Source organism: Plecotus auritus, assembly GCF_963455305.1.
Source record: "Plecotus auritus genome assembly, chromosome: 6".
NCBI classification, from domain to species: domain Eukaryota; kingdom Metazoa; phylum Chordata; class Mammalia; order Chiroptera; family Vespertilionidae; genus Plecotus; species Plecotus auritus.
In genome coordinates this window covers 37,364,772-37,392,767 of record NC_137773.1, presented here as the reverse complement: position 1 = coordinate 37,392,767, position 27,996 = coordinate 37,364,772, and the positions used below count along the sequence as shown (strand labels likewise).

The 27,996-nt window shown below is 43.2% G+C and overlaps 1 protein-coding gene across 8 annotated transcripts in view; it reads right to left on the bottom strand.

The window, feature by feature from the left end:
* Positions 1-27,996, bottom strand: part of P4HA2 (prolyl 4-hydroxylase subunit alpha 2) — a gene marked incomplete at its 5' end in the record, with an annotated part of 102,422 nt that overhangs the window by 45,468 nt on the left and 28,958 nt on the right. For 4 of the 8 annotated variants that reach the window (XM_080675045.1, XM_080675048.1, XM_080675050.1 and 1 more), the window contains 4 exons: positions 22,173-22,631; positions 24,713-24,809; positions 25,200-25,268; positions 27,627-27,692. In XM_080675045.1, the coding sequence (XP_080531171.1) occupies positions 22,561-22,631; positions 24,713-24,809; positions 25,200-25,268; positions 27,627-27,692 (303 nt within the window). In that variant the 3' untranslated portion in view covers positions 22,173-22,560. Of the gene's footprint in view, positions 1-22,165; positions 22,632-24,712; positions 24,810-25,199; positions 25,269-27,626; positions 27,693-27,741; positions 27,802-27,996 lie in introns of those variants that run through there. The other 4 variants (XM_080675046.1, XM_080675051.1, XM_080675052.1 and 1 more) reach the window with 2 other exon arrangements.

Sequence of the window (27,996 nt, the reverse complement as noted above, 5' to 3'; positions counted from 1 at the left end):
CAGTTGGGGGAGATCAGGCTGGCAGGGAGGAAGTTGGGGGCGATCAGGCTGGCAGGGGGGTAGTTAGGGGTGATCAGGCAGGCAGGCAGGTGAGCGGTTAGGAGCCAGCGGTCCCAGATTGTGAGAGGGATGTCTGACTGCCGGTTTAGGCCCGATCTCACAGGGATCGGGCCTAAACCGGCAGTCAGACATCCCCCGAGGGGTCCCAGATTGGAGAGGGTGCAGGCCGGGTTGAGGGACACTCACCCCGCCGCATGAATTTTGTACACCAGGCCACTAGTAATAATAATAATAAAGATCAAGAGGTTAAATAAAAATTTCAAATACCTTAAAATTTTTTAAAAAGTCACTATCTAAATAATTGTAGGTCAAAGAGGAAATCAAAACTGTAAATAAATAAAAGGAAACATCAATTGTCATGCTGCATATTAAACACATATGGATGGATTACAACAAAATTTCTTAAAACACAAAGAAGAACTAATTCCAGGATGTAGAAATCTGGGAAGAGTATTAATCACATCTTGCAACAACAATAATAATAGCCAGACAAACTACAAAATTGTATCTTTTCCTCCCATCAGAGATCTGAGGGCAGGCAATCAAAAAGTATGAAATCTAAGGAAAGACAGGTGTCACCAAAGAGAGATAGAACATGAGCACAGATTCACCTGTGGCAGAAGACAAAAGAAACACTGGGCAACACAGAAGCAGGTAAGAAAAATGCACATTTTTTTGTTGTTAATCCTCACTCTAGGATATTTTCCCATAGACTCTTAGGAAGAGTGGAAGAGAGAGGGAAAGACAAAGAGAAACACATCGATTGGTTGCCTCCTGCACTAGCCCCAGCCAGAGCCTGGGCCAGGGAGGAGCCTACAATCAAGGTACATGCCCTTGACCAGAATCGAACCCACAAGCTGATGCTCTATCCACTGAGCAAAACCGGCTAGGTAGGGCACACATAAAATTTTTAAACAAATTTCTAAAGCTGAAGTATGGGCTATGTGAGAGTATGGGACTCTCGGGAGTCCCCAACAAGGGAAATTCACACCTCTCACCTGCTTTTCTCCATAGAACTTCACTGAGTTCTCACAAGAAAGACTGGTCCTCTATCCTACTGGCTTTCTCAATCATCCTGACTCTCCTCTCTATGATAGTCATATTCTTCCTTTTATCTTTGGTGGGTTTGGGGCAGAAGAGAGCATTATGCCTTCTCACAGTGGTAGAACACTTTTAAAGATCTGGAGCCAGATTATTCCCTGACATTACTAACAGAGTTTTCAGCTTGTCTAAGACTGAAGTTGTACCAGGACAACAAAGGCTCCTCCCTGGTATCCACCACGAGCAAGCATGAGTACCAGGCAGCAGAAGATTACTGCTTGGGAGGAGCAAGAGTGAATCAAGAAAATCTGAGGTGCAGATGCCCTTGGCAGTCTCCAAGCTGCAGGTGGACCAGGAATATTATTATTTTTTAATTTTTTAAATATATTTTTATTGATTTTACAGAGGAAGGGAGAGGGAGAGAGAGATAGAAACATCAATGATGAGATAGAATCATTGATTGGCTGCCTCTAGCATGCGACCCCCCGCCACCACCCCAATAGGGATCGAGCCTACAATCCGGGCATGTGTCCTTGACCAGAATCAAATCCAGGACCCTTCATTCCTCAGGCTTACGCTCTATCCACTGAGCCAAACCGGTTAAGGCTTGGAATTTTTTTTTTTTTTTAACTTCTGGAAACTCAGCCTCTACCCTAAGCAAAATGTTTTGAAGCTGGAGGAGGTACACTGAAGGCAGCATACAAACAAAACAAAAACCCAGTTTGGCTAACTAAATTGACTCAATTCTCCACATTAATGGCTTAGGAGAAGAAGAATTGTGCACACTTCCAGAAAAATAAATCCTATTTATATCATGATCTACACAATATATTACAAATAAGGTTAAGTATGTAATAAAAATTACAAGACACACCAAAAAGATAAAAAAAGCAAGAAAATAAAGCACTGCTAAGATAAGAGACAAAATAATTATCTGAAACAGAATCAGGGAAAAGCCAGATATTGGAATGATCTGACAGGGAATTTAATATATCTATGGCAAATAAGTTAAAGGCTTAAGTGAAAAAAATATGGATGACATATATTAACAGATGGGGAATTTCAGCAGAAATATGGAAACCTAAGAAATAATCAAGCCCTAGCCGGTTTGGCTCAGTGGATAGAGCGTCAGCCTGGGGACTGAAGGGTCCCGGGTTCAATTCCGGTCAAGGGCATGTACCTTGGTTACGGGCACATCCCCAGTATGGAGTGTGCAGGAGGCAGCTGATTGATGCTTCTCTCTCATTGATGTTTCTAACTCTCTATCCCTCTCCCTTCCTCTCTGTAAAAAATGAATAAAACATATTTTTTTAAAAAAGAAATAATCAAGCAGAAATTCTAGAAATAAAAATATATACTAAGAGAGCTGAAGAATGCCTTTGATAGGATCATTTTAGATTCAACACATCCAAGAAAAGAATGAGGGATCTTGAAGGTAGGGTAACATAAATTACTCCGAGTGAAAGAGAAGAAAAAGGTGTGTGAATAAAACCCAGAACAGCGAGTATCCAGAAGCTGTCAGACAATAACAAATGGTTTAACATATGTGTAATTAGAATCCCAGAAGGAGGAAATACAATTAAAGAAACAGAAGAAACATTTAAAGACAGGTTAGCCAAGAATTTTCAGAAAATAATGAAAAATATAAATTGGAGATACAAGAAGCTCAGAAATCACAAATATGACAAACATCTCCCCACCAATTATGCCTAAACGCATCACATTCATACTGCTGAAAACTGAAGACAAAATCTTGAAGGCAGTAAGAGAAAAAAGAAACACATTACACACAGAGAGGCAAAGATAAGAATTAGAGCAGACAAATTAAGAAACTATTTGCCCTCTGGTTAGGGAGGCAAAATGCAAATCATTTACTCTTAAGGGTGCTTGGTTTAGGGAAGATGGGATTTACTAGGTAGCTCCAAATTGCCATTTAACCATCTCAGTTTCCCTATTCTACTTATCCTGGCTTACTGGAATGTGTCATTTATATAACTTCCTCTCAACATTTCTCTTTACAAACATTACAGTTCCTCACAAACCTTACAACTTTCAGAACCCACTTTTTCCTTAAAAATGACACAAAACCATAATTTCTTTCCAATTAGAACTCTTAACCCTTAGAAACTTTATCTTTAGGTGACATGTAAGTAGTTAACATTCCTCAGATTAGCAATATATTCTTAACAACTTTGAGATTTTAAAGCCAATTATTATTACCCAAGGCATTATCTTGACAAGTTTTGTAATGGATTACTCACAGGCTTATTCTTCTTTACAAAGTGGGAGTGGCCCCCCACTGCTATTTTATAGCCTGCTGGAGGGTACTTCTGCAAATCTGCTCCTCCCAGTGTTAGGAGCAAAAATCTGGGAATTGCACAACCCTGGGACCTGGGAGTCAACCTTGGATTCTCATTCAAGAACTGCCCTCCATCATGGAAACATTAACCTTGTTGCCCAAGCAATGGAGTCCCACCCTAACCTGCATTGCTTACTCCCCCTATAATCCCTACTTTGCCATGTCAAACTAGGTCCCCCGAAATATAGAAAATAAGAAAAATAAATCAGTAACCAAAATTACATTACATACATACAAACAAAAATCTCACTAGCTAAGAGTTTCTGATGCCCTAAGAGAGAAAGCAGGAAGAGTCCCCCAAATTAAGAATTCTCGTCAGCTGCTGAGATGTTTCTGCATCTTTGACACATGTTCAGCCTTGCCACATAACTGGGCTTTCCCCAAAGTGAGACATGCCCCATCTTTAAACAAATTAAACCAACCAACAAAGAGACACATAACATCAACAGAAATACTCTTATATAGGCGTGCATGACCCACAGACACCACAGAATGCTCTTCATAGGAACACCACCCAAGCAGAGCAAAGTCTTCTGTCCCTGATTTGGGGACTGCCCTTCCCCAGAACCTCAGCATTCTCCCAATGGACTATTTGGGGAAACCATTCCCCTAGGCCTAGAAATTTTGTTTCTCATCCTCAGAAAGTCCTTTGTGACTGTGTACTCAACCTCCCATAATGGTATTTCTTGAATTGTGCTCAATTCCCCCCATAATGGAGATTTCCTGCACTATGCTCAATCCCCCATATTGGAGATTTCTCACACTCTCCAAGATCCGCTTCGTCTCTCTCTAGCCACTTCCCTCACAGGAGAACGGAACTGCAGATAAGAACTCACTCGCTTCATGTCCAAGACACATCCCAGTCACATATACCTGACCTCCGAGAATACCCAATCACCAAAGTAGTACTAAGTCCAATTCACCTTGGCTCATGCATGAGGTTACCTGATTGCCACGATTCTTGCTTGCTTGGGCCCTTTACTGCATTGCTGGCTAACTCTTGATCCCAAGCTCATAGTCAGCCTGGGAGGTAATAGCTGTCTCCTCACCAGGCACACCTCCTCAGGAGAGAGGTCCAATTGCCCCCATAACAACAAACAGAATCCCAGACAAGCCCCCAAATTGTTAGAAATAAGGTGAGCCCCCAAAATCAGGGGTCCTGGCAGAACACAAAGCATACTTGGGAGCCAGGCAGCAAGGCAAATACCTTTACTTCTGCTGACAGGTACGTACCAATGAAGAGTATGGCAGCACGTACCTATTTTAAATAATTCTATTTTCTTTTCTTTCTTAGCATATTAATTATACTTTTGTTTATAGCTTTATTGCGGTATAATTGATAAACTACCTTTTTAAGAACTTTTCTTTGTGGTTGCCCTAAAGTTTGTAATCAAGTCTACTTTCAAGTAACACTATGCTATGTCACAGTAAGGTACTCTTTTTCCTCTGGCTTCTTTCTTTTATTTTTTTTTTATCTTTGATTTTCTGCAGTTTGGTTATGATATGACTATTAGTTTTTTGGTATTTATCTTGTTTGTTTGTTGTTATTGTTAATCCTCACCAGAGGTTATTTTTTCATTGATTTTTAGGGAGAGAGAGGGAAAGGCAGAGAAACATCAATGTGAGAGAAACACATCCATTGGTTGCCTCCTGCATGCTCCCTGACCAGGGCCTGGGCCATGGAGGAACCTGCAACCACGGTACAAGCCCTTGACCGGAATCAAATCCAGGACCTTTTGGTCTGCAGGCCGATGCTCTATCCACTGAACCAAACCAGCTAGGGTGAAATATTTTCTTTTTTTAATTTTTATCTTATTTTATTGATTTTTAGAGAAAGAGAGGGATAGAGGGAGGGGGAGAGAGAGAATAAAAGAAAGAGAGAGAGAGAGAGAGAGGTGAGGAACATCAATTGGCTGCCTCCTACACATGCCTGGACTGAAGAGCAAACCCACAACCTGGGTATGTGCTCTGACTGGGAATCAAACCCGTGGCCTTTTGGTGTATAGGACAAGGTTCCAACCAACTGAGCCACACCAGCCAGGGCTCTACTGAAATAATCTCAAACTCTCTGTTTCTTTCCTTGTCTATGTCTAGTATTCTGATAAGCCTATCAAAGATATTCATTAATGTTACAATATTATTTTATTTTCAGCATTTTCTTTTGATTTTTTGAGTTTCCATCTCCCTGCTTACATTGCCCATTTATTCTTGCATATTGTCCACTTTTTCCATTAGGGCTCTTAGCATATTAATTATAATTGCTTTAAAATTATGGTTTTGAAGAAAAACCAAGTTGGCAGCATAGGTAAACACCAGAACTTGCTGCCTCGCACAACCATTTCAAAACTACAACCAGGGGACAAAATGGACATCACCCAGAACCACAGGAAGGCTGGCTGAGTGGAAATTCTACAACTAGAAGGAAAGAGAAACGAACACTGAGACTCAGAGGAGCTGCAGAAGTAAAGTGCAGAGGTACGGAGGCACAAGCGCGTGGAAAGGGCTGGCAACTGAGTACATGGCTGTCTTTCAATCAGCCATGCTCCCAACTGCTCTGAACTCCAGTTCCATGAGACTCTGGGGACCAGGACTCATAGGGGGAGAAACTGAATTGTCTGGCAGCAGGCGGAACTCAAGGGCGGCTTTCTCTCAGAGGTGCTTGCAGCGATTACCAAGGGACACTGAGACCCAGGGGCCTCTTAGGGCAGGGCTGAGGATCAGCTATGGCTGTTTACTCCGCCCTGAGACCCCGCCCCACCCAAGCTGTGCGCAGAGGCTTTTGCATATGAATGGCCTGGTCCTTTGAAATCTAAAATTACCTAACAAACTGCAGCTGAGTCAGAGAGACCCAGAACATCCAAAAGAAGGCCCAAGGCCCCACAGCAGCTTGCACTGCTTCTCAGATGGGCCTCATCTAGGCACCTCCAAACCCCAAACAAAGAAGAGGAATCTGCAGATCTCTCTGCAGCTCCTGCTGGGTGGCCTCAGGCAGAGGCTAAATTAGCACTTCCTTGGAGATCCAAGAGCCAGTGTACCCAGGGGTCAGAGTGGGACCATCCAGATTACAACTCCTCAGATCCATAAGGGACACACTCAGGGGCAGACTCAGTGAGCACCAAAGCCCCACTGAAGCAAGTCTTATCTCATAAGGGTGTCTCCAGCACAGGAGTTCTCCCAGCATAGACACAGCTGACCCTCACAGCCAATTGGCCTGGAGGTCAATTCCTCCCAGTGATACCAACAACAATCAAGGCTTAACTACAAGAAGACTGTGCACACAGCCCACAAAGGGGTGCACCAAGAGTGTCCACCTCAGGTAACTGGGAAGGCTGAGCCACTGGGTCCTATAGGACACCTAGCACACAAAGCCACTCTATCAACTCAGGGAAACAACCAAAATGTGGAGACAAACAGATCACAAATGAAAGAAATGGAGGAAAGCAAATGACTGGATATAGAGTTCAAAACCATGGTTATAAGGTTTTTCAAGAATTTTCTAGAAACCGCCGATAAATTTAGTGAGACCCTTGAGGATATAAAAAAGGACCAACTAGAAATTAAGCATACACTGACTGAAATAAAAAATAATATACAGAGATCCAACAGCAGACTAGAGGATCACAAGAATCAAGTCAAAGATTTGAAATACAAAGAAGTAAAAAACACCCAACTGGAAAAGCAAAAAGAAAACAGAATCCAAAAATATGAAGATAGTGTAAGGAGCCTCTGGGACAACTTCAAGTGTACCAACATCCGAATTATGGGGGTGCCAGAAGAAGAGAGAGAGCAAGACACTGAAAACCTATTTGAAGAAATAATGACAGAAAATTTCCCCCACCTGGTGAAAGAAATAGACTTACAAGTCCAGGAAGTGCAGAGAACCCCAAACAAAAGGAATCCAAAGAGGACTACATCAAGACACATCATAATTAAAATGCCAAGAGCAAAAGACAAAGAGAGAATATTAAAAGCAGCAAGAGAAAAACGGTTAGTTACCTACAAGGGAGTACCCATACGACTGTCAGCTGATTTCTCAACAGAAACTATGCAGGCCAGAAGGGAGTGGCAAGAAATATTCAAAGTGATGAACAGTAAGAACCTACAACCAAGATTACTCTACCCAGCAAAGCTATCATTCAGAATTGAAGGTCAGATAAAGAGCTTCACAGATAAGAAAAAGCTAAAGGAGTTCATCACCGCCAAACCAATATTATATGAAATGCTGAAAGGTATTCTTTAAGAAGAGGAAGAAGAAAAAGGTAAAGATAAAAATTATGAACAACAAATACATATCTATCAACAAGTGAATCTAAAAACCAAGTGAATAAAAAATTTGATGAACAGAATAAACTGATGAATATAATAGAATCAGGGGCATAGGAAGGGAGTGGACTGACAATCCTTGGGGGGAAAGGGTTGTGGGGGGTGCAGGAAGAGACTGGACAAAAATTGTACACCTATGGATGAGGACAGTGGGGCAGGGGTAAGGGCATGGGGTGGGGTGGGAATTGGGTGGAGGAGAGCTATGAGGGGAAAAAAGAGGGACAACTGTAATAATCTTATCAATAAAGATTTATTAAAAAAAGAAATAAGTAAGAAAAAATAAAATAAAATTATGGTTTCAAATTCCAACATTCCTGCCATATCAGGGTCTAATTTTGATGTTTGCTATGTCTATTTAAATTGTGTTTTTTCCTTTCAGTATGACTGTTAAAAGGAGGATGTAATGTATTGAGTAAAGGAACTCTGGTTAGTAGGCATTTAGTAATATAGTAGGAAGGTGTGGAGAGAGTGGAAGCATTTTATAGTCCTACTAGAGGCCCGGTGCATGAAAGTTGTGAACCGGGGCAGGGGGGTGTCCTCAACCTGGCCTGCACCCTCTCTAATCTGGGACACCCTGGGGGATGTCCGACTGCCAGTTTAGGCCCAATCCCTAAACCGGCAGTCAGACATCCCTCTCGCAATCCAGGACCACTGGCTCCTAAACTCACCTGCCTGCCTGCCTGCCTGCCAGCCTGCCTGCCCCTAACTGCTCCCCTGCCAGCCTGATCACCCCTAACTGCTCTCCCCTGCCAGCCTGATTGCCCCTAACCTCCTCTGTCTCAGCCCCCATCACCATGGCTTTGTCCAGAAGGACATCCGGAAGATTTCTGGTCTAATTAGCATATTACCCTTTTATTAGTATAGATGACTGATCTCAACTCTTTTGGTGAACCCGTGCCCCCGGACTGTGAACTTCACCAATTACTCAGTTTTTCCCTGAGTGGGAGAGGTTGGCTAGAGGGGGCTGGAGTTGGGTATTTCCCTTTCCCCAGATTGGTTAGGCTTTACTAATATCTCAGCATGCTATGCTCTGATAAAATAGTTTCTTCTAAGGGCAGGACTTATCCTATCTAATAAGAGTAATATGCAAATTGACCATACCTCCGCTACACCCACAAGCCATGCCCACAAGCCAATCAGGAGGGAATATGCAAATAAACCCAACCAAGATGGCTGCGGCCACGGAGAGCAGGAGGGAAGCTTGGGTTTCCCCAGCAATGGAGGAAGCCAAGCTTTCCGCCTGCCCTTGCCGGCCTAGGCCTCCACTCAATGCAACAAAGTTTCAATGATAGAAGATAAATAAATCCCAGCAAAAATGGCGGCAGCCACAGAGCTGGAGAGAGCAGGAGGGTAGGGTTGCCCCTGGCGATGGAGGAAGCCAAGCTTCCGCAGCCCAGGCCAGCCTAGGCCTCCACTCCAGGCTACAAAGTTTCAATAATAGAAGATAAATAAATCCCAACAGAAATGGCTGCTGCCACAGACTGAGCAGAAGGCTTGGCTCTGCTCCAGGCTACAAAGTTTCAATTGTAGAAGATAAAAAAATCCCAGATACCAGGGCCTCCACTTGGGGCGCCTGGGGGCGTGGCCAGCCAGCAAACCACCACAGGCCTCTCGCCCAGGCCCCCCACGCGCCAAGGGAACCCCCACCCTGATCCGGGACACCCTTCAGGGCAAACCAGCTGGCCCCCACCCATGCACCAGGCCTCTATCCTATCTAATAAAAGAATAATATGCAAATTTACCATCACTCCAACACACAAGATGACTGCCCCCATGTGGTCAAAGATCCTGCCCCCATGTGGACACAAGGTGGCTACCACAAGATGGCCAGAAGGGGAGGGCAGTTGGGAGGAACCAGGCCTGCAAGGGAAGGCAGTTGGGGGCGATCAAGCCTGCAGGGGAGGGCAGTTAGGGGTGACCAGGCTGGCAGAGTAGGGAAGTTGGGGGTGACTGGGTCTGCAGGGAAGGGCAGTTGCAGGGGACACATGCCTGCAGGGGAGAGTAGTTGGGGGGTACCAGGCCTGCAGGGGAGGGAAGTTAGGGGTGACCAGGCCAGCAGAGGAGGGAAGTTGGGGGTGACCGGGCCTGCAGGGAAGGGCAGTTGGGAGGGACCAGGCCTGCAGGGGAGGGCAGTTAGGGGTGACCAGGCCTGCAGGGGAGGGCAGTTAGGGGCAAACAGGCTGGCAGGGGAGCACTTTGGCATCAATCAGGCTGGCAGGGGAGTGGTTAGGGGGTGATCAGGCTCGCAGGCAGAAGCAGTTAGGGGCAATCAGGAAGGCAGGCAGGCGAGCAGTTAGGAGCTAGCAGTCCTGGATTGTGAGAGGGATCTGGCCTAAATGGGCAGTCGGACATCCCTCAAGGGGTCCCAGATTGGAGAGGGTGCAGGCTGGGCTGAGGGACACCACCCCGTGCACGAATTTCGTGCACTGGGCCTCTAGTTAAGGATAGAATGCTCTGGCCTAATTCAAAACGGTTTCTTTTTCTTTACACCTGCTGAATCCATGAGAAGATTTTTCTGTGATCCTTACTGTGGAAATTGGTAGAGTTCCTGAAAGCAAAACTCATAAAAGTGTAGAAGCCTTCTGATGACTGGGATCCCTTTGAGTTTTAAACTCTCAAACTTATTCACACCGAGTCTTCAACAATTTGATAATCGCAGTTCAAGTGTTTTTAATATTTTATCCCAGTACTCATTTCCACAGAGGTGGGTTTCTGCTCCAGTAAGTTGTGATTCTATCTACCTGTCTCTCCAATTTATGGTAAAGAGTTCTGCCCTGTGACCTCATTTCTCTGATGGATCTAAAAAAGAGTTGATTTTTCAGTTAGTTCAGTGATTTTTTACTCATTGTTAGGATGGAATGACAACTTCTAAGCTCCTTATGTCCTGGACTGGAAACCAAACGTCTGAAATATATTTTCAGATAAATAAAAGCTGATCATTCACCACAAACAGATCTGCCCTATAAAAACTGTGATTCCCCATCAGGGCACATTCCTGGGTTGCGGGCTTGATCCCCAGTGGGGAGCGTGCAGGAGGCAGCCAACCAATGAATCTCTCTCATCACTGATGTTTCTTTCTTTCTCTCTCTCTTTCCCCCTCTTCTTCTCTGAAATCAATACAAATATATTTTTTAAAATAAAATAAAACATAAATCAAAAGAAAGCTGGAGTGGCTATATTAATATTAGACAAATAGAATTCAGGACAAGAAATATTACCAGGTATAAGAGGGACATTACATGATAATAAAGGGGCAAATTAACCAAGAATACATAACAATCCTAATAATGTATGCACCTAACAAAAGTTTCAAAACACATGAAGCCAAAACTGACATAGCCGAGTAGAAACAGAAAGATCCATAATTATAGTTAGACTTCAACATTCAATAATTGATAGAACAAATAGAAAATAAGGATATAGAAAATCTAAATAAACTTTACCTGGTTGACATTTATATTTATAGTACATTCACCCCAACAACAGCAAAATACACATTATTTTAAAGTCTACATGAAATATTCACCAGGTATACCATATTCTTTGCCATAAACCAATCATCAAGAACACTTAGGACCAAAATCATAAAAACTATGTTCTCTGACCACAAAAGAATAAAATTAGAATTAAAAACAAACAAAAGAATGATATCTGGAAACCCCCAAAACATTTGGTAATTAAAGCAACATAAATAACTCGTGCGTCAATGTGGAAGTCATAAAGGAAATGAGAAAGTATTTTTAATTGAATTTCAATGAAAACACAATATACCAAAAGTTATGTGCTGACCTTGACCAACTCATCAAGGTTTACATCCATAAGTCATGTTGATGTCATGTGCATCTAAAATGATTTAACAAGAAGTGCATATTCTTCTCTAAAACCCTTAACTTTAGTCTCATCATAAGAAAACATCAGACAAACCTAAGTTGGTGGCCCATAAAATATATGACTGGTACTCTTTAAAATTGTTAAAGCTATTGAAAACAAGGAAAGAATATATGAAAAGACATGATGACTAAGGATACTGTGTATCTTGGATTAGATCCTGGTACAGAAAAAGGACATTAGTAGAAAAGTTGCTGAAATCTGAATAAAGTCTGGATCTTAAGGTAATAATATACCAATGTTAATTTCTTAGTTAAAAAAATATATAGCATGGTTGTGTAAGTTGTTAGCAGTAGGAGAAGGTGGGTGAGGCATGGCAGCTCTACCTAATACATAGAAACAAGCACAGGGAGGCTGCCAAAGTGAGGATACATAGAAATAGGCCCCAAATGAAAGAACAGAACAAAACTGCAGAAAAAGAACTAAACAAAATGTAGACAATCGACTAGATGAAGAGTTCAAAGCAGTGGTTATAAGGATGCTCAGTGAACTTAAGGAGAACATCAACAGCATAAAAAAGACCAGTCAGTAATGAAGGTTACAATAACTGAAATGAAGAATTGTTTATAGTGAATCAACAGTAGAGTTAGATGACAGTCAAATCAGCAATCTATATATATAAAAGCCTAATATGCTAAGTGCCTGACCGAGCGGTCAACTGACCGGTTGCTATGATGTGCACTGACCACCAGGGGGCAGATGCTCTGACCGGTAGGTTAGCTTGCTGCTGGGGTCTGGCCAATTGGGTGAGATGGGGCTGGACACGCCCTGGAGCCCTCCCTGGCCACCAGCCCTGATTAGCCCCAATCAGCCCCTATCAGGACTGGGCAAGACAGCCTTGATTGGCCCCAATCGCTAGCCAGGTGGAGGGACCCCACCCGTGCACAAATTTGTGGACCAGGCCTCTAGTTTGAATATAAGGAAGCAAAAAGCACCCAATCAGAATAGCAAAAAGAAAGAAGAACCCAAGAAAAGGAGGACAGCATAAGGAGCCTCTGGGACAACTTCAAGTGTACCAACATTCACATGATGGAGTGCTGGAAGAAGAGAGCGCAAAGAAACTGAGAAACTATTTGAAAAAATAATGAAGTAAAACTTCCCTAACCTGATGAAGGAAGTAAACATACAAGTCCAGGAAATGCAGAGTCTCAAACAAAATGAACCCAGAGAGGCCCACACCAAATCACATAATAATTAAAATACAAAGGCTAAAGATAAAGAATCTTAAAAGCAGCAAGAGAAAAGCAGTTAATTACCGTGAGGGAGCTCCCTTAACACTGTCAGCTGATTTCTCAACAAAAATTCTGGAAGCCAGAAGGGATTGGCAAAAAATATTCAAAGTGGTGAAAAGCAAGGACACAACCAAGATTACTCAGCAAAGCTATCATTTAGAATCAAAGGACAGATCAAGAGCTTCCCAGACAAGAAAAAGCTAAAGAAGTTCATCATCACTTGAACCAGTATTAAAGAAATGTTAAAGGATCTTCTTTAAGAAGGAAAAAAAAAAAAAGATTAAAAACATGAACAATAAAATGGTAATAAATACCTATCAACAATTAAATTTTAAAAACAAAATAAACAAACAAGCAAAACAGAAACAGACTCATAAACACAGAGAGCATTTTGGCGGTTGCCTGATAGGGAGTAGGGGGGAAGTGGGGATGGGTAAAAAAGATGAAGGGTTTAAGAAGTACAAGTTGGTTGTTAACAGAACAGTCTTGGGGATGTAAAGTACAGCATAGGGAATATAGTCAATAATAATTTAATAACTATGTATGGAGTCAGATGGATGTGGGATTTATTGGGATGCTCACTTAGTAAATTATGTAATGTCCAATCACTGGGGTGTACACCTGAAACTGATATAATATGTATGTCAACTGTAATTGAAAAATAAAAATTATTTTAAAATGAAAATAAATAAATAATAAATAAATGGAGCATACAGAATGTGTCCTTTTGAATCTGGCATGTTTTGCATATCCTAATGAATTTGATATTTACCCATGTTGTATCAGGAGTTTGTTTCTTTTAATTAATGAATTACTAATACTTCATTTAAGGATGTACTATCATTTATATATTCATTCACTAGTTTTAGGACATATACATTGTTTCCAGTTTTTAATGATTATGAATAAAGCCACTATAAATATTTGCATGCAGGTTTTTATCTGAACATAATTTTCATCTTTTAGGAAAATACCAATAAGCAGGATTATTGGGTCATATAACTGTTTGTATATTTATTTTTTAAACTGCCCAAACTTCTCGAAATGACTTTACATTCCTGCAAGCATCATATGAGAATTCTAGTCCCCCTACATCCTTGCCAGCACTTGTTATTTTATTTTTTATTTAAGGCATTATAGGTGTATACTGGTATCTCATGGTTTTAATTTCCATTTTTTCTTGGTGATTAAAGGGCTTATTTGCCTTCTGCATGTTTTCTTTGGTGACATGTCTATTCAATTATTCTACCCATTTAAGAATTACATTGTTTATTTTCTTATTATTGAGCTTATAAAATTCTCCACATATTCTGGATGCAGGTTTTTATCATATACGAGGGGCCCAGTGCACAAAATTCGTGCATGGGTAGGGTCCCGAGCGGCTGTTGGCTGCTGGCTGGGGCCTCTCTTCCCCTGGCTGTCTGCTGTCACCACTGGCTGGGGCCTCCCTTCCCGTGGTTGGCCGGTTGGCCCCACCCCCTGGTTGAACTCCTGGTCAAGGGGACAATTTGCATATTAGGCTTTTATTATATAGGATGTGTTTTACATGTATCTTCTCCAAGTATATACCCATTTTATTAGGGATAATGATTTTTGTGTTATATCTAAGAAATCTTTGCTTAAAGATCACAAAGATTTTCTCCTATATTTCCCTACAGAAATTTTATAATTTTAGATTTTACATTTATGTCTATGATAAAATTTGAGCTATTTTTTCATATAGTGAGGTAAAGGACTGAGGCTCATTTTTTTTCCTCATGGATGACCTGTTTTTCAAGCACCACTTAATAAACACATTTTTTTTCCCATTGAAATGCCTTTGAAACATTGTTGAAATAAATTGACTGTAGGATATATAGGTCTTTTTCTGATCTCCAACTTTGTTGTTTTATCAAATTTGTTTCAGCTATCTTTGCTTTTTTAGTTTTCCATATTAAGCTTATTGATTTCTACAAACAAAATTGTGATGAGATGTTTTTATTGTGGTAAAATATAAATAACATTTATTCTTTTAACCATTTTGAAAGTGTACACTTCAGCGGCATTCAGTAAACTCATAATGTTGTGCAGCCACCACCATGATCTAGTTCCATCCAGAACATTTCCATCAACTCAGAAGGAAACCCTGTTCTCATTAAGCAGTCACCACTCATTTCCCCTTCCTCACACCCCTGGCAACCACTGGTCCTCTTTCTGTCTCTATGGATCTGCCTCTTCTGGGTAATTCATAAAAATGGAATCATACAATGTGTAGTCTTTATGTCTAGCTTTTTTTCACTTAGCATAATATTTCAAACTCATTCATGTTGAAGCATGATGATTTGTGTTTCCATGCAATTCCCTATGAATTTTAGGATCAGCTGTTTATGAAATAAAAGGCCATTGGACATTTTGATTGATACTGCACTGAATTTGTGGATCTGGGGGAGGGGGGCGGGGGGAGGAGTATTGCAATTTTAACAATATCTTCCAACACATATACATGGGAAGTCTTTTAAATTTAAGCCTTCAGTTTCTTACATTGATCTTCAGTATATAAGTCTTGTACTTTCTTGATTACATTTTTTCCTTTTGATGCTATTTTAAATGGAATTATCTTTTTAATTTCTTTTGTTTTCAGCTATTCATTGCTAGTGTATACAACTACAACTACTTTTTGTGTGTGCTTACATTTTCATTGCAGTTGTATTGAATCTACAGGTCAACTGAGGGAGAACTGTTGAGCCTTGCAATCCTGAGGGGACTGAGAACACGGATCCTTCACGTGGACCATGAAAGGCCTGAAAGGACCAGGCGGCATTTGGTCAGCCTGAAGGGCCTGAGGGCAGAGACTGTGACTCACCGGAAGCAGAGGCAGCAGCAAGCCGAGGTCCCCGAGGCGGGGACGAGTTCGGTGGAGCGGAGGGTGCTCTCCTCCACCAGCTGTGCACCACCGGTCGGGGGCAGGGGGGAGCATGCGCGGTCCAGAGCTGGTGCGGCTTGGACATGCCGCACGTGCTCAGCGTGCGTCGGGAGCCACGTGACTGCCCACGTGGGCGGCTGCCTCGCAGCTGCTTGATCGCTGGCCGGAGGGACCGGGCTGCGTGGGTGGAAGAGTGAAACTGGACAGAGGCAGGCAGCTTTCTCTAGTACGTAGGTTCATGTTTAGCGTTGCCGGATAATATATGGGGTGCCAGTTAAATTTGCAGTGGGGTAAGCAGTGAAAAAAGTTTTAGTACTATCACAAGCCGAAGTATTTGCTGTTTATGTGAAATTGAAGTGTAACTGGTTGTCTTGTATTTTTATTTGCTAAATCTGGCAAGTTTAATGTTAGGGTTTAGATGCCAAGTTTGAAAATTTAAGAGCAATGTTGTGCCAAGCCACATCACAGCCTGAGACAAAAGGAAACGTGCCCTTTATATACATATTTTTGTGTATTTTTAAATAGTTAATGTTCCCAAAATAGTAAATGTTTGAAATATTTTAAAGTTGAAAAGTTGGTATATTAAAATTCATATTATTTTTTAAATATATATGTATTTTTTATTTCATAGAGGAAGGGAGAGAAAGAGGGAAACATCCATGAGGCGAGAGAATTATTGGTTGGCTGCCTCCTGCACACCGGCTACTGGGGATGGATGGAGGCGGAAACTTGGGCATGTGCCCTGACAGGGAATCGAACCATGACCTCCTGGTTCATAGGTCAGTACTCAACCAGTGAGCCACGTTGGCTGGGCAAAATTCTTATTATTTTTAAGTTTAAACATTATAACAAAAAATAAAACTTACTATAAATTTTATTTTCCTGGCTTTCTTAGAAGCAAACTCATCAAGTTTTTCAAAATTTACTTCTCTTGATCAAGTGAGATCTTAAACAGTGTTTAATTAACTTCAGTTTACTGAAACTTTTGTAGGATGCTGCTGTGGCTGGTACTGTTTTTAAAAAGTTCCCTAGACCACTTCTGTTACCAAACTCAAAGGGTTTGCTGCTTGGTGTGTTCTATTTAATAAGTTGTGCCCACACACAGTGTGTGGTTCAGTGTGAACCTATGAACCCGGAGGTCATGGTTGCATTCCAGTCAGGGCACATACCTAGGTTGCAGGCTCCATCCCCAGTAGGGGGGGTGCAGGAGGCAGCCAATAAAAAATTCTCTCTCATTAATGTTTCTATCCCTCCCTCCCTCTCCCGTTCTCTCTCTGAAATCAATTTAGAAAAACATATTTAAAAGAACAAGTTGTGATTGTCATTAGGTAGTTTCATTTACTTTGAGCAAGTAAAGCAGACTGGATTCACATCCAAAGCTCTGTCTCCTTGAAGGAAGGCTTAGCCATTGCTTACAGACATTATTTGTTTACTTACATGTTGATTTCTTCTTTGCATTGGCTAAACTTAACAGTTGTGGTTAGAGTCAGGGTCAAGTTCATATAGCCAGAATAGGATTTAGTAAGAATCACCCAGACCTGGAGATCCTTGTACTATCTAACACTTCCAAATTTGGGTAAGATTGAATTAAGAAAAATTTGTGAATCAGTTTTAGAGGATCCAAACTCAATTCTGATTTTATACAATGAATTATTGATACCATATGCTGCTTAAAACTACTTCAAATGGAACATGACACCAGATTTTAAGTCATCAGACTTTTGAAAAGGCTGCTTTTTGTAATCACATGTATTAATAGAAAGTAACTTCTTCAGCTAAAAATTCAAAATAGCCCAGCTGGTGTGGCTCAGTGGTTGAGCACTGACCTATGAACCAGGCGGTCACAGTTCCCCATTAGGGCACATTCCCAGGTTGAGGGCTTGATCCCCAGGGTGGGGTGTGCATGCATTTTAAACTGGGATAGCAGGGAAAGCAAATTTCTATTTATGCTTCAAGACCCAGATCTAATGTTGTCTACTATAGTGCAAAATTCCAGACCCTCTCTCTTATTCAAGCATTAGTTCCTCAATTATTAGATCTCTCACATTTCACAAATCTATTTATGAATTTCTTTCATCACTCTGAATTATTCAAAGGTAAAGGTAATATTTTATCATCATTGCATCCACATCTGATCTTTAATAACTACTGAATTAATGAAAATATAAATTACTTTTTTAGAGCAAAGGCTTTGAGAAACTGCCAGACCCAGGTTTGATTCCTAGGTCTTTCACTAAACAGCAATGAGACCTTATATGACCTCAGGTACATTGCTTAATCTTTCTGACATTCAGCTTTTTCATCACCTATTCTAAAGAGTTGTTGTGAATTCGGAACAGACTGTAACATCCCTGGTACACTACCGAAAGCATACTGAAATGCTCAACTCTGGTGCCATATTGAATATGCTAAGTTGGTTAATAAAGATTACTGAAAACATTGCCCTATCTCTAAGGTTATTCTGTGCTTGTTTCCAGGAGCACACTGGATATGCAGGCACCAACACATATGCAGGCACCAACACACCATGCTTAATGCAGGAAATATCCAAGATGAATGGTGAACATGTTATACCAGATAACTAAGGAAGATATTAAACACAAGATTTTCTGTATCTATTTTTCACATGAAAAAAAATTTAAAACTCAAATGAACAAGACTCCTAGCTAAAACAGAATTGCTTAAGGTAGACCAATAAAAAACAACCATAAAAGCTCAATAAAATCTCTGAGAAGTCTGTTTGAAGTACTAGTAAAAAAGGCTTGTGCATCAAGCTTCTGGGGAATATGAATCTTGGGTTGATGAGCCAAAAGTCTGTAGCCTCTTTTATTCTTAGATCATTTTCTGAGTCTAGGCATGGGGTAGGAGACGGAGGACCTAGATAAAGGACTCAAGCAATGAGCAACTGCCAAGAGGCAGAGAAACCCTGGCAGTCTCAAGCGGCAGTGAAAGATAAAAATTAGACTGTAGTTGGTTAGAATATTAAATAGGAGAGAGGGTTGAAGAGCTTAGTCAACCACTCAGCCTGTTTACTCACTAAGATATTTTCTGAATTCTGAAGCTGTGCAGAATGGAAGGTCAAGAAGCTAAGCAGAAAACCTTTGAATAAAAAAATGAATTTTGGGGACAGTGTCTAGATACTCAGGATACAAGGATTAGAGCTGCAGAACTACTTGGGGGTGGGGTGTGAGAGGAAAGATCCAGTGAACATTTTAGGCTTTCAACTAGAAAACCCCTGGGGGACATTACCTGTAAAGAGGAAAATAAGGGTAAACCAGAGGTAGAGTCTTAAGAAAACTGCAACCCAGCCTTAATTAAGTTGGCTCAGGCTTTTGATTTGGATTAAGGTGATCAATCCCACCTCTATCTAGTAGAGGAAATGGTGAACCCTTTGTTTAGGAGGTTATCACCATCCTAAGCTAATACAATTTGTCATACACAGTGTCCAGCATTCAATAAAAAATTACCAGGCATATCAACAGACCAAATGACCAGAAACTAAGGAAAAAACAACAATAGAAGGAGATCTACAGATAATATAAATCATGAAGTTATTAGACAAGAAGTTTTAAATAACTGATTCATTAGTTCAAGAAAAACATGGAGAAAGCAAGAAATAAATTCCACAGAGAATTAGAACCTATTAAAAATAACGAATGGCCGAAACCGGTTTGGCTCAGTGGATAGAGCGTCGGCCTGCGGACTCAAGGGTCCCAGGTTCGATTCCGGTCAAGGGCATGTACCTGGATTGCGGGCACATCCCCAGTAGGGGGCGTGCAGGAGGCAGCTGATCGATGTCTCTCTCTCATCGATGTTTCTAACTCTCTATCCCTCTCTCTTCCTCTCTGTTAAAAATCAATAAAATATATTAAAAAATAAAAAAATAAAAAATAAAAATAAAAATAACGAATGGCCTTGGCTGGTTTGGCTCAGTGGATGGAGCATCAGCCCTTAGACTGAAGGGTTGCGGGTTCAATTCCGGTCAGGGGCACATACCTCCGTTTGTAGCTTAGAGGGACTTGGGAAGCATTATGCTAAGCAAAATAAGCCAGTCAGAGAAAGACAAGTATCACATGATCTCACTCATATGTGGAATCTAATGAACAAAATAGATGCAGAGACACAGAAGCATGAAACAGACTGTTGAATCTCAGAGGGAAGGCAGGGGTGGGGAGATGGGTGGGGAGATATTAAATGGGAAACGTACATATATACATATATGCATAACCCATGGACACAGATGATAGTGTGGTGAAGGTAGGGATTGTTTTGGAGAAACAATCCCCAAATGAAAGAACTAGAGAATTCTCCAGAAGAAAAGATAAATGAAACAGAGATAAGAAATTTATCTGAAACAGAGTTCAGAGTCATAATGGTAAAGATGCTCAACAGCATGAAAAAAGATATAGTAGCTATGAAAAAAGAATCAAATTAAAACAGACTATAACAACATGGATGAATCTTAAAACCAACCATTGAATGAAGAAAGCCAAACACCAAAATATCCTATCTAATAAAAGAGTAATATGCAAATTGACTGTATCTCAACTACACCCACAAGCCACGCCTACCAGCCAATCAGGAGCAAGTATGCAAATTAACCCAATCAAGATGGCTGCAGCCACGGAGCGAGCAGGAGGCTTGGGTTTCCCTGGCAATGGAGGAAGCCAAGCTTCCCGCACACCCTGGCCGGCTCTAGACTCCACTCAAGGCTACAAAGTTTCAATTATAGAAGATAAATCCCAACAAAAATGGCAGCAGCCATGGAGCTGGAGAGAGCAGGAGGCTTGGGTTGCCCCCGGTGATGGAGGAAGCCAAGCTTCCTGGCCTACCTTAGCCTCCACTCAAGGCTACAAAGTTTCTATTATAGAAGAGAAATAAATCCCAGATACCAGGACCTCTGCTTGGGTCACCGGGGGGCGTGGCCGGCCTGCAAACCACCACAGGCCCCTCGCCCAGGCCATCCCACACCCCAAGGGAACCCCCACCCTGATCCGGGACACCCTTCAGGGCAAACCAGCCGGCCCCCACCCATGCACCTGGCCTCTATCCTATCTAATAAAAGAGTAATATGCAAATTGACTATCACTCCAACACACAAGATGGCTGTCCCCATGTGGACACAAGATGACCACCACAAGATGACCACCACGATGGCCAGGAGGGGAGGGCAGTTGGGAGGAACCAGGTCTGCAAGGGAGGGCAGTTGTGGGCGATCAGGCCAGCAAGGGAGGGCAGTTGGGAGGGACCAGGCCTGCAAGGGAGAGCAGTTGGGGGTGATCAAGCCTGCAGAGGAGGGCAATTAGGGGTGACCAGGCCGGCAGAGGAGGGAAGTTGGGGGTGACCAGGCCTGCAGGGAAGGGCAGTTGGGAGGGACCAGGCCTGCAGGGGAGGGCAGTTAGGGGTGACCAGGCCTGCAGGGGAGGGCAGTTAGGGGTGACCAGGCCTGCAGGGGAGGGCAGTTAGGGGTGACCAGGCCTGCAGGGGAGGGCAGTTAGGGGCAATCAGACTGGCAGGGGAGTGGTTAGGGGGTGATCAGGCTGGCAGGCAGAAGCAGTTAGGGGCAATGAGGAAGGCAGGCAGGCGAGCAGTTGGGAGCCAGCAGTCCTGGATTGTGAGAGAGATGCCGACTGCCCATTTAGGCCCAATCCTACTGGAATCGAGCCTAAAAGGGCAGTTGAACATCCCTCGAGGGGTCCCAGATTGGAGAGGGTGCAGGCTGGGCTGAGGGACACACCCTCCCATGCACGAATTTCGTGCACTGGGCCTCTAGTGTATAAATATATAAATACACACACACACGTACTGATTCTGTTTTTAAAAAGTTCAAAGTCCAGGAAAAGAAAATGACTGCTTATTTAGAGAAGCAGACACAGATAGTAAAACTACAAAGAAAAGCAAAGAAATGACTCCCACAAATCATTAGAATATGGTTACCACCAAGGTACATGACCCAGAAGGGGCTCACAGGGAGATCCTGGGGTGTGGGTTTGAAAATTATCTGGGTGGTGGTGGCATGGGTGCTTGTGTTTACTACCTTCATATTTTTAAACTGTACATCTGTGAGTCACGAACAATTTTGTGTATATATCTCAAAATTTAAAAATAAACAGCATCACAGTTATGAACATACATGACCTCTATGCTCTCTGGGAGACCAAGAGAGATGATTTCTCTCAGTTTCCAGAAAGGACGCTGAAGTGTGGAGGAGTTGTAAGTGTTGACACCAGATCTAGTACTCAAGGTCAGGGTTTTGCCACTAAAGTACTTATTACCCAGATTCTGCTTCCACAGAGGAGAGGCATAGGAAATAGTGAACTTGATAAAAGCTCCCATGTCTTAAAAAATACTCCAAATAAGGCTCTTTAAGGCTTCTGGCAGGGACATTTTATTTTTTTTTGTTAAAGCCACCTTAATAGAAATGCATAAAAACAAACATGTAAACAAGGTATCAGAACTTTGGTTCACTGAAACATCTCACACCTAAAGCATCTGAGGTACAAAGGCACCTTGCGAGGCGCCAGGCAGCCTGACTCTGCTGCAGCCGCTCTGACCCGAGATAGAACAAGCTGACCAGAAAGGCTCGGGACTGAGGTCACCCAGGACCTTCCCCTATCCTCTTGGTCTGCTCCAAACAAACATTCACTTCTCCAAAGACCCGCCTGACAGGGGCTGGGACATACAAAGGTGTTTGTCACGTTGAACTTGAAGACAAAAGGCTGTGGGACCAGGAAGAGGACGGGCAGAAAAGGATGTCAGTCAACTTCTGTTGATCCACATGGCCTCAAGAACTCCTGTCCTCGTTCATGGAACCACTTATTGGAAACTGTGAACAGATAAAAACCATGTTACAATCCTGTTGGTTGGAGCAGCCCCCCAAATTAATGACTCCTTCAGGATGAATCCTACACTGGACCCGCGATTCAGATGTATGACATGGTCTCAGGTCTCAAGTTACTCAGGAGCTAGTGAGGAAGACATGTGTATAAACAGATCATTGTACAAAAGTCTGTCAGTGACAGAAGTTACATGTAAGGTTGCCATAGAAACAGAGCCAAAGGGCATCTAACCATATGAGGGAAGAAGAGACCACAGAGCTGGGCATGAAGCTGAATAGGAGTTATCCAGGGAAGAAATGGACAGACCATGATGGTTCCCATATCAAGAGGGTGCAGGAAGTGAGAACAGGCTGAGAAAGACATCAAGGCATGAAACACCCTGGTGTGTGATAAGGATCCCAGCCAAGTTGATATTATTGGAAATTGGTGGGTAGGAACTGAGAGGTAAGAGAAGAGGGAGAGGAAGCCTGTCAAGATGGTGGAGGGCCTGGAAGTCAACATCAGGAGCTGTGTGCCAGCGGATCCCATATGGGTGCTGGGGGTAGCCAAGTGATCAGCTAAAGCTGTGTCTCAAATTCGCATGAACCATGATTTTATTCGTCAACACAGTCTCTTTCACAATGAATACAACAAATTTATTCCAGTGCACTACAGAATTCGTAGAGCATTTTAAATATGTTACCGTAAGGTAATATAGGTACTTCGTTTAAAAGAATCAAATTGTTGCTCAGCTGGCGTGGCTCAGTGGTTGAGCAGGGACCTATGAACCAGGAGGTCATGGTTTGATCCCTAGTCAGGACACATGCCCAGGTTGCAAACTCAATTCCCAGTGGGGGGTGTGCAGGAGGCAACTGATCAATGATTCTCTTTCATCATTGATGTTTTCTCTTTCTCTCCCTCTGAAATCAGTAAAAACATATTTTTTAAAAATCAAATTGTCTACAAAGCTTATAATTATAAACAGCAATCTTCTTCCTACCCCTTCCCACTACCAATCCCCCCTTCCATTAGACATTCAACTTCCTCATTTGTCTTCTGATATTTATCCTCATTTTCCTAAATAACATGGTTATAGTGCTATTTCTTGACTTTTGATTTTAGAATTCTTTTATATTACCTCTAAAACACATACTTATTACCTCCTATATACTTAATATAATTAAATCACAGGTTTTAGTTACATTAATATTCAGTATTTACATTGTTATGGCATGTAAATATTGCTCACACATGAGCCACCTAATAGATTATGCTTATATTTCCTTTCTCGTACAACTTTTCCCCCCCCCTGGTCAGCAACTGCCTCAATTTTCATTTTCATTTGCTCAATTTTCTGTGAACCTATCACTATTTATCTCTAAAACTCCCCAGGAGGGCTATAAACTCATCTCTTTCTGATCACTTCCTGTTACCCGCTGGTTCAAGCCTCTCCATGGCTCACCACAGCTGCTTGCTCAAGCTTCAGCCTCTGCAGTTTGGTCCCAGACTCCAGCCTCATCTCTTGGTCCCTGTGCCATAGGCCTCCCCTTATCCACGTGACAAAGGAAGCCAGTTCCCACACCTGTGGTGCTGATTTTAGCCTGTGCCTTGCTCCGCATGCCTTGCTTGCCTGGGACACCCCTTCCCCTCTTTGATTCCAGTTGTCCCCCAGGGCCCACTCTCAACCCTTGTCAGAGTCCATCGCTCTGGGGAGCCATCCTGGACCTCTGATGCTTGTCTAGCTATTCTTTCTCAGGGCTCCCTCGGCTCTCTTGGCATCTCTGAGAGTGACTTCAAATAGTTGTTTTGGTACATACCCAGCTGAATGGTTGGGTGGGACTATCAGTTAGCAGGATAAAAAAAAATTTTTTAAAAAACACCCTTGCTCCTGCTTCTGCCCAAGACATGCCTTGTATTGTAAGTTCCTCTAATGTATTCTTGATATAATAGGGGAGGGGGGGACTCAAAAAGGAGGACAGTATGGCTTTGTGAAAATCTGGCAGCAGTTGTCTCCCAGCTCAGAGTCTAAGGACGAACACTAAAGCCCGCCGAGGCCACCAAGACCAGCACCACTCCTTAAGCCACTCACCCCACTTGCAGCCCACAAGCACGGGGCAAGCAGCGTGTCTCGTTCGGTAGTCACCTTCCCCACTCCGCAAGAGGTTGTACCAGAATACTGCTGTGCCCTGGGAAAAAGAAACAGCCTATGAGACAACATTCTTAGAGACTGGGCTGGAGAACCTGACTCTGAGCACCCCAAAGCCCCTCCCTGAGCAGAAACACCCTCTCTTTCCCGTGCACAGGGGGACAGGGCTCTGGGACTCCAATGAGAGAGAAAAGTTCCCCAGAAAGCACCTACCCTTCACGGGGCAGGAGTGGATGCCTGCAAACCTACCTGCCCCTAAGGGACCTCCCTCCCTATCCCTTCTCCCCAGATGGAAACTGAGACCACAAGATCAGAGTTTAGGCAAGAAGGGGATAAGGCCCCTCCCAGTGAGAGTCAAGCAGGCCAAAGAATGGGACTGGGGAACATAAAACCCAGCTTCAACATCAGAGCCATAAGAACCAGAACTTACCTTCTTAGGCCAAATTGCAGCCCCCAGATCAGGAAAGACGGTGGCACCACCAGCTTCTACATCGCTCATCTGGGGATACAAGGCATAGAGCTTGGACCTTCTACCCAAGGATTTCAGAGCAACTGAGCCACAAAGGACATGACAAGGTATGCAGATCAGCCTCCTCTAGACATGAGCAACACAGTTTGGAGGCTCTGCTCCACGGCCAGCCCTTCAGCTAAGAAAAGCTTTTCCCTAAACCCTGCTTAATCTGTATGGTTCATCAGGACAGTATCAATGCCATGGGCACGCAAGAGCTGTAGGGGAGTCTCATATCCCAGCTGTCCTCAGAGGGTAACAATCTAAATCTCAGAAAATGCCTGCCTGACCTCCACCCCTTGCATCCCCATTAGGCCTGGGCCTTGCCTAAGCCACTATACCCATGAGCTACCCTGACCAGGAGCTCCCTGATGCTTCCAACACCATCTGCGGCCCCCACTGTGGCCTCTGACTCTAAAACTTGCTCTAGTTAGACATGCACCTTCCCCGGGCCACTGGGTGGGAAGGTAGGGCATTGTCTCTCCAGAGGCCCTGCTTTCTCCCATGGTGAGACCTCAAACTGACCAGAACACAAATTTCATGGAAGGGAGCCTGCACTCATGCCCACAAAGTGTGCCTCAACTCACGCCCAAAGCACCACTTCTTTCTCATCTGGCTCTCTCACTTCAAGTTTTTGCCTGTAATGTAATAGCATTTGCAGCTAATAAATATTTCCACAGGACACATACCAGACAAGACTGAAGGGCACTCAACAGACAGGGGAAATGAATAACATGAAAACCCCTGATGGTAACAGCCCTGGGGATCAAATCCAGACTCTTTTCTAGAACCCGGAGGCCCTGTCAATCTCACCAGCCTCTCCCTCTAGCCCAGTGGTTCTCAACCTTTCCAATGCCACGACCCTTTAATACAGTTCCTCATGTTGTGTGACCCCCAACCATAAAATTATTTTCATTGCCACTTCATAACTGTAATTTTGCTACTGTTATGAATCGTAATGTAAATATCTGTGTTTTCCGATGGTCTTAGGCTCTACAGCAGTGGTTTTCAACCTGTGGGTCGCAACCCACAGATTGAGAACCACTAGCAGGATCGCCTATGACCATCGGAAAACACAGATATTTACATTACGATTCATAACAGTAGCAAAATTACAGTTATGAAGTGGCAATGAAAATAATTTTATGGTTGGGGGTCACACAACATGAGGAACTGTATTAAAGGGTCGCGGCATTGGAAAGGTTGAGAACCACCGCTCTAGCCACTATCAATTGATGTCTCCAAGCCACCAGGCTTTTTCTATTTTTCCAACATCCCATGCTCCTTCCCTCTTCCAGGTCTCCACACCCTCTCTCCTCTGCCAGAAACCAAGTTCCACCAACTATTTTCCACTCAACCTTCAAGTCTCAATATTGACATGTTACTTCCCAAGGGAGGCTTCTCTGAGCACCAACCCTGAGCTGCTGTCTTCAAAGCACTTGTCACCATGGCAATGAAACCATTACCTCTCCTCTGTTTAAGGTAAGCCTTGTATTATTAGACCGTCAGCCTTACAAGAGACCACACTTGTCCTGCTCACCAGCGTGTTCATGGCAGTCCCCAGCACATAAAAGCCACACAATAAAAACTTAAATGAGAAACCAGAGGGAAATATGGACACAGGCATCTGTCTCTGAATTTCTTGACAGCTTCTATGCCTCTTTAGGGCCAGCCCTCTCAGCAGAGGGGGCAGGAAACTGTTGCTCATGTGAGGAAAACCCAATGGCCTGAGGCTGGAGTGCAAGTAGCCTGTGGGAGACAGGACACCAAGTTTGGGGAAACAAAGGCAGCTTTCACCTAAGCACTTCACAGCTACTTCCTCACTCTGCTGCCAAGGGGAGAACTTTTGGGGGCAGCTACCCCAAAATTCCAGACTAGCACTTGGCCCATCAAAAAAGGAGCCAGGGCCCTAGCCAGTTTGGCTCAGTGGATAGAGCGTTGACCTACGGATCAAAGGGTCCCAGGTTCGATTCCGGTCAAGGGCACACACCTTGGTTGCAGGCTCCTCCCTGGCCTGGGCCCTGGTTGGAGCTTATGCAGGAGGCAACCAATCAATGTTTTTCTCTCACATCTATGTTTCTCTCTGTCTTTCCCTCTCTCTAAAAATCAATGGAAAAATATACTCAGGTGAAGATTAACAAACCAAAAAAAAAGAAGCCAGGGATGTGAAGGTCCTGGGGGTCAGGGGGGTTCCCATAGATGGAAACAAAGGCCAACTCTCTACTCCAGCCAAGAAGGGCCGAGCCACTGAGCAACGCTGGTGGTATCAGCCCTGACAGGAGTGGATATTAAGAGCTTTTTGGACCCAGACTCCTCTTAAGGCTCACACACCACACACATCATACTCACGTAGTTTAAGAATGTGGCCACACGGTTCCCCGTCCCTAAATGCTTGAAAACATCTTGCTCATCGTTCTATAAAATTAAGTGAGAGTAAACAGGCGGGCCTGGACCCGATACTTACATAGTTAAGAAACGTCGCTAACCTATTCCCCTCTGTTTTGAGGCCGCTGTCAAAAGGTCGCTGCAACAAACAACAACTTTCACCCAAGTTTGCAACTGACTTCACCGCCCACCTCCCCCACTGGGGCTAAAAGGGTCGGGGAAGGTAGTAAGTGTGCATTCCACCAATCAGCCTGGACCATGGGCCAAGGCTGCTGGTAAACCCTGGGAGGGCATGGGGGAGGGGGCAGGATCAGCTTTCACAGAGACCTAGTGA